The following is a 10,030-nucleotide window of genomic DNA, read 5'->3' as shown; positions in this document are numbered from 1 at the left end:
TTCAATTTCTTTTTTCAAAATACCAACTATAAGTCAAAAATTATCAATTATTATTTCAAGTGTTATAATTCCTAATCTAGAAAAGAAAGAACAAAGTAAACAGATGACAGAATGCTTAACAATCTTTGTCAAATAAACAACTAACAAGGGACTCAAATCTAGGAATTTTTTTAAAGTCTATGCAATAGAAATATTTGCAAAAATATATGAATGGGCAATTTGCAGAAAAGTAGACTGCCTGAGTTCTTGGGAAAATATTAAATCACCATCAAATTTATTAGTAGTTAGAGACAAAAATATAAATGAGATTTTGGATGTTTATTAGGCAATTCACTTGTTGTCAATGAACAGTAAGTATGGGCTTTACCTGTAGAGTCTTGGTAGTAATGACTGGTCATATCCTTTATGAGGAAAGTACCTCTGGAGTACGGGACATGGGGTTCAGCAGGCTGAATACACATGTCGTACTGGAACAAAGAAAAAGCAGTAAAAAAAATGTTCACCAGAAAGTGAGGATATGGGAAACTCACCCTGTCCCGCCATAACTGGTAGTACTGTACACTGGTACATTAGCAATGTCAAGACATCTGGTCAAGTTAAATGTGTGCATACTACCCTCAATTCAAAAAATTCTCACCAAGAATGTGTCCCAGAAAATTTTTCATACTGAGCTATTTGTCTTAGAGACAAATTGTAGACAATCTTCACTAGGAGAACACATAGGTAAATTATGAAGGATAGGTATAGCTACTCAAAGTGCGGTCCATGACCAACATCTGACCTTGAACTCTGTCACCACTCCATGACAACATGAGTACAAGAAGTAAAATTGAGCATTTAAAGCAATGATGGAATTTTAACAATGCTGAAATATTTTTAATCTCTTTTTACAAAAATGTTGGACTACAACAGACTGAGAATTTTTCAAAGAATGTAAACACTTGTCATACTTAGCTAAACACTTTCACAAAGAGCTCTACGTGACCTTGAGTCATGATGACCAGAGCAGAGTTGGTAAGAGGGGAAAAGGGCAAATTAGGAATGTAGAAATAAGTTGGAATAAGATCACATAGAAACTTCAAGGAGAAGTTAAGATTTTCAGATATAAAGTTAGTATAAAGTTAGTATAAATGAATGCATAACTAAAGTACTTTTTACATTTTGTTAACTGATATATTTATAATGCCAGTTTGTCCCTAGGAACATAACTACTGTTTCATGTCAATTTCTCAAAACTTTAGATAAAATTATCCAAGTTGAAAATCAAGTCAAAGTCAATTATATTAACAGGAAGTACTCTCTGCCTTATTATGAAACCAAATATTACATATCATTTCCAGTAATTGAACAAGTTAAAGGATCATAATCATCTTACCTTTCTCTACTCTTCTTTTATTGCAACTTTTCAGCTGATGTTTTTAGCCATGGAACAGAACAATGGTACTGAAGTGACTGAATTCATTCTGCTGGGATTTGCAGGTCAGCACAAATCCCGGCACATCCTCTTCATAGTATTTCTAGGAATCTATGTGGTCACTGTAGTGGGCAATGTTGGGATGATCCTACTCATCAAGATTGACTCCTCCCTTCACACTCCTATGTACTTTTTCCTCCAACACTTGGCCTTTATCGATCTCTGTTACACCTCTGCTATCACTCCCAAGATGCTACAGAACTTCATAGGGACAAAGCAGTCCATCTCTTTTATAGAATGTCTGGTGCAATTACTGGTCTATGGCACTTTTGCCACAAGTGACTGCTACATCCTGGCTGCAATGGCAGTGGACCGTTACGTGGCCATCTGTAACCCACTGCACTACGCAGTTGTCATGTCCCAGAGACTCCGCATTCAGCTGCTGGTGGCTTCCTATGTCATGGGTTTCCTGAATGCCTCTGTAAACACAGGTTTTACTTTCTCATTGAACTTCTGCAAATCCAATGCAATTAATCATTTCTTCTGTGATGCACCTCCAATCCTTGCCTTGTCATGCTCCAGTGTTCACATCAACATCCTGGTACTGACTGTCTTTGTGGGGTTTAACTTGACATTCACAGTGCTGGTGGTCATCTTTTCCTACACATACATCCTGGCTGCCATCCTGAGGATCTCTTCTGCTGCAGGCAGGAAAAAAGCCTTCTCCACGTGTGCCTCCCACCTGACAGCAGTCACCATTTTCTATGGGACCCTCTCATATATGTACTTACACCACCATACCAATGAGTCTCAAGAGCAGGAAAAAGTGTCTTCTGTGTTTTATGGCATAATTATCCCCATGTTAAACCCCTTGATCTACAGTTTGAGAAACCAAGATGTGATAGAAGCTATAAAAAAGACAGCCAGCAAGTGCTTATAATTTAAACCTTGATTTCTAACTCAACTTATTTCTCAACCTCAGAAAATGTGGCAAATGCCAGTGAAGCACAAAGGCATTATTTAATTATATCAATAGCATTTGAAAGGTGTAGAGAAACATCTCTAATGATTAAATAAATTAACTTCTAATTAATGTGTTTCTTAAAAGGCATCTGAAAAGATGTCTTTGACACTGCTTTTGTACATTTTGATGAACATTTTTTAAATACCTGCCATTAAAAAAGAAAAGTTCAGTAAGTCTAAGACAAATGCAGAATCAATGTTGTCTTCATACTACTGTACATAGCATATATTCATCAGAGGAAAAATAAAAAGATGTTTGTTCTCTCGAAAGTATTCTTACTTTTCATATTTCTGTATGGCTAATCAATTTACTATTGTAAAGTAAAATTTGAAAGATCACTTCTCTGGCATAAAAGGAGGAAGGAATGGACAATAAACTGAATACTCATAGATACTAGGTCCAATATCCTTTTTTTTCCCCAGCAGTTTCCCTAGGAATTAGGAGATTAACACAGTAGTAAAGAAGACATGGGACATATTAGTTTTATCAGTGGTAAAATGTAACTTGAATTCCCAACTATACCTCCTTAGAAAAACAAAATCCAGTAGGGTTTGGTGCTACAGAGCAACTAATTTGCCTAAAATTAATGCTTTATACCCTTCAGTCTCCAAAAAAAATGAGGAAAAATAGAGGAGTATAGGCTTAAATCTGGAAGTCAAATATGGACTCAAATCCCAGTGTTCTCACCATTTGGAAAACAAATAAAATAGAATATGATAGAAAGACTATCAAGCTTATACCCACATGGCAATGTAAATAAAGGGCCTGACAATTGCTTGCTCTTATTCTTCTCAGTCTCATCAGTCATTTAAACCAGAGGGAGTGCAAGGATTGACAGTTGGAGTTTACTGCCTTTCCCAACATTTCCAGAAAATTCAGACCCACAGGCCAAGGCAGGAATAGTGGATAGGGAACCAAACAATACTAAGAGAAAACAGATGATACTAGTCAATGGAGCAGAGTTTCCTAATTTGAAAGCAATGCTCAAATTAGGAAACTCTGGTCTTACAAAGCATTGCTGGAAACCTACCCATCCACCTATCGGTTGAAAGAAAACTTATTTCTACTCTGTAATGTGAGCAAAAGTTTCCAGTTGGGGACAAATGAGTCTTTGTTGATCATCCTGAACCATCTCTGGGCAGAGAAACATCCTAAGTTTTACTCTTCTAATAGGTCTGCCTATGCAAACATTCTTAAATGTAATAGCTCTAAATGCATTTGCAAATACTCAGTAAATTGCAAAAGAAGACAGCAGCAAATTGCATCCCATGCATGTATGAGTAGGACAAAATCAATCCCAATATTATGTAGAACTATAATTCACTAATAAAAACATAAAAAATAAATAAATAGTATTGACTTAAAAAGATTTGAAAAGCTAAACAAAAAATCCCTACAAATAGTAAACAATTAACAAAATGTCAATGGTAGATCTTTACCTATCTATAATTATTCTAAATATATACAGATAAACATTTCTAATCAAAAGACAGAGTAGCTAAATGGATTTTTTTTAATAAAATACAACAACGTGTGACCTCCAAGAGACTCACTTTAGACTTAGGTACCCACATAGACTGAAAGTGAAGGCATGGTGGTAAAAGGCATTCCATTCAAATGATAAGACAAATTAGGAATAACTATATTAAAAAATCTGTCACCAGAGACAAGAGCCTTATTCAATGTATGATTTGCAACTATCTTCTCCCATTCTCCATTGGGATGTATTTTCACTTAATTAATAGTGTATTTTGCAGCATAAGTATTTACTTTTTGTTGAAGTTCACTTTATATATTTTCTTCGCATGAATTTATCCTTTTTAAAAATTAACATAAAATACATGAATTTTTTTTAAAAAATGCATATATTTATTTTGTATAATGTGAGGTTTTGGAATTATGGAATGCAATATGAAATCATTAAATCTAATTAGCATATAAATCATTTCACAAAAGTTATATGTATGGTGAGAACTTTCATGACCTACTCTTAGCATTTTTCAAAAACAGAAGACATGGCTATTAGCCAGAGTCATCATGCTATACAATAAATCTCTGGAGCTGATTCCTTCTATCTAACTGAAATTTTGTAACTTTGCCCCAAAAAAACCCAACACCCTCAAAGCACACACTACCCTAGTCCCTGGAAACATTTTACAGATAAACAGAAGGAAATTATGCTAAGCAGAATAATCTGGGCATCAAAAGACAAAAACCACATGGTAAACATGAAGAGTGGTATCGCTGGATCATATAATGAATCCATTCCTAGTCTTTTGAGGAACCTCCATACTGATTTCCATACTGTTCGTACTAATTTACAATTCCACCAACAGTGTAGAAGTGTGACTCTTATAACAGCTCACTCCTGTGAGAACAGCTCCAGGGTCTCAAGGAAGCACCTTAATTCCATCCTGAGGGCAGCGCTCCCAGTGACCAGATCAGATCACACTAGGCCCCATCTCATGCTATTGACATGCAGAAGACCAAGCTACCCACGAGTTGTCCCTTTGAGTGCAAAACACTTCCAAACCATAGCCAACCTGTTCAATCACGTAACCTAGTAGCAGAATCAAGATTGAATTGAATTCCAGAACTTGTTCCCTCGACCAAAACAATACACTGTTTTGTTTGTTTTGCTTTGGTGAGATAAAGTAAGCTAACTGGAATATTTATTCCAGTTAACAGATCACTTATTCCCCCATGCTTTCTATCGTAGCATAATTTATAGAGAGCATGATGCATCATTCTTAGATATAGTCCTTAGTCATATCTCTAATAGTCCACATCCTCTTAGTAGCTGTTTCATGGGATTTTTAATGGAGCTATTGTGAATATGTGTATTAATTTTTCCTTGTACTTCCGCAGCTTCGATGTCACTTTTTCTGTGACAAACCATCTGGCTTTGATCTTCCATGCTCCGACACTGGCATCAGCATTGCAAATCACTGCCTTTATGGAATTTCACTTGAGTCCTACATTGGTTGCATATTTAGTCACCAACTTCTCCTATACCCACATCCTAGCCACTATCCAGAAGATGTCATGACGGGTGGGTATTTCCCTACTTATGACTCCCACATAACAATGGGCACCACTTTTATAGGACTTTCTCTGGTGTGTCATTGGATCCTAACAAGCCCCAAGAGAATATGAAAGTGACCGTCATATTCAAAAGCATTTTGATTCCCATGTTGAACCCTTGATCTACAGTTCAAGAAACAAAAAAGTGGCAGAAGTGATAGAATTTGACCCGAATTGCTAACATCCAAACAAAACAAATTTTAAAGATATTATTTCTCCAGTACAATTTTTAGAATAGCCCACCAAATATGAAGACCTTCCTTAAGCCATAAATTATATGGAAGTCTAAAAAAAATAAAAAGTATGAAGACTTTCTTTCTCCTCCTCGCTTTTCACACTCTCCCTTGCGTGCGCCCTTTCTCTTTCCTTTCTCTTTTCCTCTCATTTTCTCTCTTACCCTGCAGGGAGACACTCTGTTTGCTTAATAAACTCCCTTATGTGATTTCCCGTATCCGGTGTGGTTTCTGTGGGATCTCTTACATCGGTGCCGTGACTGGGGATGGGTTCTTCCACTGTCTCTTAAGCAAGTGGAACCCCATCCGATGCCCCCCCACCCCCCTCCCCCACCCCCCGGACACAGCCTCACCTTCCATTCTGCCCGGACGCTCTGCTCTGCTCTACATCCATCACCGGACTTCAGATTGAAGCACCCATCCCCAGATGCCTTTACAACCTTCTCTTCCCCAACCAGACTTCTACCATGGACCCCTCGATTAACCCAATTTCTAAAAAGGGAACTCCAAACTGCTTGCCCCACACTGCCCCCTTTCAGCTCGAAGAAGTCAGATCGGTCATCGCCTCCCTTTCCCTAAAGCAGTAAAGGAGTACCTAAAACTAGAGGGGAGAATGAAGCCAGAATCGGGGACAGGCAGTTAGTGTAGAAATAGGGGATCAGTTAAATTGAGGAAATGAAGTTCATGAAAACCATATGCCTCTGGAAGTCTGGAAGTTGAAGACTGCCCCTGGGAGAATGGACTTTTTACATCTCACCTGCAAAACCAGCCCCAGTCACTTAGGCAGAAAGGAGAGAGAAGACGGGAAAGAACTGAAGAACAAAAGATTTTCTTATAAAAACAGGAACTGGGGAATGTAATGTAATGTATAAAGCTGCTCCTACTCCCTTTCTGTTGCAGCCATTTCCCTACTTCCCAACTACTTGTCAATCTGCGAACATTCTAGATAGCTGTTGGTTCATCAGTCAGCTTGCAAGTATCCTTCTCTGTTATTGGTTCCCTGTGAGCCCTGCAGGATTAAACTGCTTAAGGATAGCATCCCCGCCATCTTTTCTCATGCTTTCTGCCTCCCTGACTCACTTTCTTTCTCCTCCTCGCTTTTCACACTTTCTCTTGCACACGCCCTTTCTCTTTCCTCTCTTTTCCTCTCATTTTCTCTCTTACCCTGCAGGGAAACACTCTGTTTGCTTAATAAACTCCCTTATGTGAAAAAAAAAAAAGGATGAAAAATCAGCAATATTATTCAAAGAGGATTTGAAAGCCAACTAATTCACCATTAATCTGAGAGAAACAATATCAACTTCCATGTAAAGTTAAGAATAGGAAAGTGAACTTTTTTTACACTGGACAAACATAGAAGAATCTATGAAGTTATTTGACCTAGATTGTGAACCAAAGAAAAGAAGATATTAGGTAATTTTGGGGAGGGACCCTGGAGACAGAGGAGAATGCCAGCTGACCAACATGCTGGCAACCATGGTCATTGGAGACCCGCCATATTGAAAAGTTCCCCAGGACCTCTGCTCTCCAACATGAAGTTTAGCAACAACCTGCCCAGTAGTGGCATGGCCTGGCAAAGAAAGGGGAAATTTCTCTTGCTCCAGCATCACAAATCTGAAAGTTGTGATGCTTCAGAAAAGTGTTAATAATAAATAAATTTTGCCTTAGCTCAGCATTTTCCAAATGAAATCCAGAGAACTTGTTCTCATGAAGTGTTCATCATAAAAAGGATTCCACAGCCTAGTAGTAGTTAAAGTTTACCCAACCAATACCAGATTTCCTTACTGCCAGGCTTTCCAGAAGTATATTACATACTAACACACATTGCAAAACTCTAAGAAAGAAAGAGTGCAGAGTATTTTCCAACTTACTGGGTCATGGGGCCCATTTTAACTTATAGACTATTTGATGTAATGTCTCGATTTTAAAGTGCATATTTATGTGATGTTTTAATATTTGTGATGCTGGGATTATCTTTAAAGTTCACACATACATTTAATAGAACAATGAAAATGGTTATTAAACTGATGATTAATCTTTCAGTCTTTGTATCTATCAGTCATGTATATCTATCTGTTATATAGTGATGGAAACCATTTAGAACTTGGAATCAGAATTCTGTATAATAAAATTTGAAAAACTTACTTTTAAAAAAGATCTGGTTCAATATGTTTATTAACATAAATAGAAAAGTTCAAGGCATGAGCAGAGTATTGAAAGTATAGTCAGCTCTTGGTGTCCATGAGTTCAGCATCTATAGATTCAACCAATCACGGACTGAAAATATTTGGGGAAAAAATTGCATCTGTAGTGAACATGAACAGACATTTTTGTTGTCTTTATTATGAAAACGGTACAGCATAACAACTATTTACTTAGCATTTATAGCACATTAGGTATTATAAGTAATCTAGAGATGATTGAAAGTATACAGGATGATGCATGGGATTTATATGCAAATATTTTGCCATTTTATATAAGGAGCATCCATAGGTTTTGGTGTTAGCATAAGATCCTGTAACTAATTCTCCATAAACATGGATGTACTCTGCTTACTAGAAAACACTATTTGAAGAATATCTTCAGATACAAAACAATACAATATTTGTGCATATGTAATTAATATTCTATTCAGTCATCAACCTTTAAGAATTCTACTAGGTGGTGGGCAACTGTCCGACCCGGCCACGCACCCTTAGGAACTTACAGGCAGGTGGGTTCCCTGTGGATCTCCTTCTGCTCCGCGGTCCGGCGCAGGCCTGAGGCAGGGAGGCCCGGGGGGTCTAGGAATTTGTCTGTGGTATCCTGCCTCAGAGAATAAACACATCTATTTTGGGCCTCGCCTGGGTTCCTACCTTTGAAAATAAGAAAAGGTCAGTAGGTAACAGCAGAAGAGAAGTCTTATTTCAAGATTTTATAAACAAGGAGAAGCACATGGACTTCTTTGAGGAAGACTGAACTGGCCTGAGTTTAAGGGAAAGGATCAGGTAATGTGTGCCCAACCTGCAACTAACACCAAGGAGGCCAAGTGGCAGAAGGTCTTGGATGAACGGTAGCCCTTCCCTGATAACTATGTGGACCAGCGTTTCCTGGAAGAGCTCCGGAAAAACATCCATGCCCAAAAATACCAATATTGGGCTGTGGAATTCGAGTTCAGTGTGGTGATACAACAGCTGTGCAGTGTCTGTTTTCGTGGTCATCTGGTGATACATGGACGAGGGTCTTCTGGCCCCCCACTGGCTCTTTGGAACTGCCCTGGCACCTTCACTGATGGGTTACGTCTTGTTCAATCTCACTGATGGAGGTGAAGGGCGGAGGAAGAGCAGGTGGACCTGGTGGGTTGACCTGAAGAGTGTGCTGGTCTTCATTGCTTTCACTTACGGTTTTTCCCCAGGGCTGAAGGCCCAGCAGAGTCCACTAGCACTGACACCATCGATGCCATGTCAGTCTTCATGCTGTTGGGCTACCTCATGTATCCAGCACGCTGTCCTTTAACGTGGCCGTCTTGGCTTCACATCTCCCCCGGTCTGTGCATACCTTTTTCATGGTAAAGTTTGCCATCCAGATTTTGCACTGTGGCCCCTGTTACAGAAGAAACTGAAGGCCTGTACTCCCTGTAGCTATGTGGGGGTCACACTGTTTTCTGCGTTTCCTGCCTCGGGCAGCCTGCTGTCCACTAGAGCTGTGGGAGCCATACTCTTGGCTCTTCTGCTGGTCTCCATCTCAGGTCTCTGTCCTTTCTACCTCAATCACCTGCAGCTTTTTAAAGAAAACATTCAGGGGCCTTGGGATGAAGCCAAAATCAAAGAAGCCTTGTCCAGGTTCCTCAGCTAAGTTGGGGACCCCAGTGACACTATTAAGGCAAGCTGATAGACTGGCATCCTAGCCAGCATAAAGTTGAAAGGCAGAGCCCATTCTGGGAGCAGCAGGCTGATGATGTGGATGAGAGAACAGAAATCAGAAGAAAAAAATCAACAAAGGCGCGGGTGGTGAAGGTGCTTACCCTTTCTGTCATTTTTATGATGAAAAAGCTTCCTATTGTCCTCTTGGATTATTGCCTCTAATGATGTGGTCATTATTTTAAAAAGTAATAACACATCCAAAAACAAAAAAAAAAAAAAAAAAAAAAAAACTCTACTCATTTAATTTGTTGTAGTTATTGTGAATTAAAATATCTTTTTTTTTTTTAAGTATTGATACTCAGGCTGGCCAGTTCACAACTTCTACCTATTTGGGTGAAGCCCTGGTTCTTGAAAGTCTGGTTCATATTAATAT

At 38.7% G+C, this 10,030-nt stretch overlaps 1 protein-coding gene and 1 pseudogene across 2 annotated transcripts; both read left to right on the top strand.

Moving 5' to 3' along the window:
• Positions 1-1,421: 1,421 nt before the first annotated feature.
• Positions 1,422-2,354, top strand: LOC306639247 (putative olfactory receptor 5AK3; the record flags this gene model as incomplete). Its single annotated transcript, XM_079102642.1, has 1 exon — positions 1,422-2,354. The coding sequence occupies exon 1, from the start codon at positions 1,425-1,427 to the stop codon at positions 2,352-2,354; it is 930 nt and encodes a 309-aa protein (XP_078958768.1). The 5' UTR covers positions 1,422-1,424.
• Positions 2,355-8,603: 6,249 nt separating this feature from the next.
• Positions 8,604-9,697, top strand: LOC306639194 (phosphatidylinositol N-acetylglucosaminyltransferase subunit C-like; annotated as a pseudogene). The gene has a single exon. The product of its transcript is annotated as a phosphatidylinositol N-acetylglucosaminyltransferase subunit C-like (transcript).
• The last annotated feature ends 333 nt before the right edge of the window (positions 9,698-10,030 follow it).

The sequence above is a fragment of the Sciurus vulgaris genome (assembly GCF_902686455.1).
Source record: "Sciurus vulgaris genome assembly, chromosome: 11".
Taxonomy (NCBI): domain Eukaryota; kingdom Metazoa; phylum Chordata; class Mammalia; order Rodentia; family Sciuridae; genus Sciurus; species Sciurus vulgaris.
Note: the sequence above shows the minus strand (reverse complement) of the source record. Positions and strands in the feature narration are given on the sequence as shown.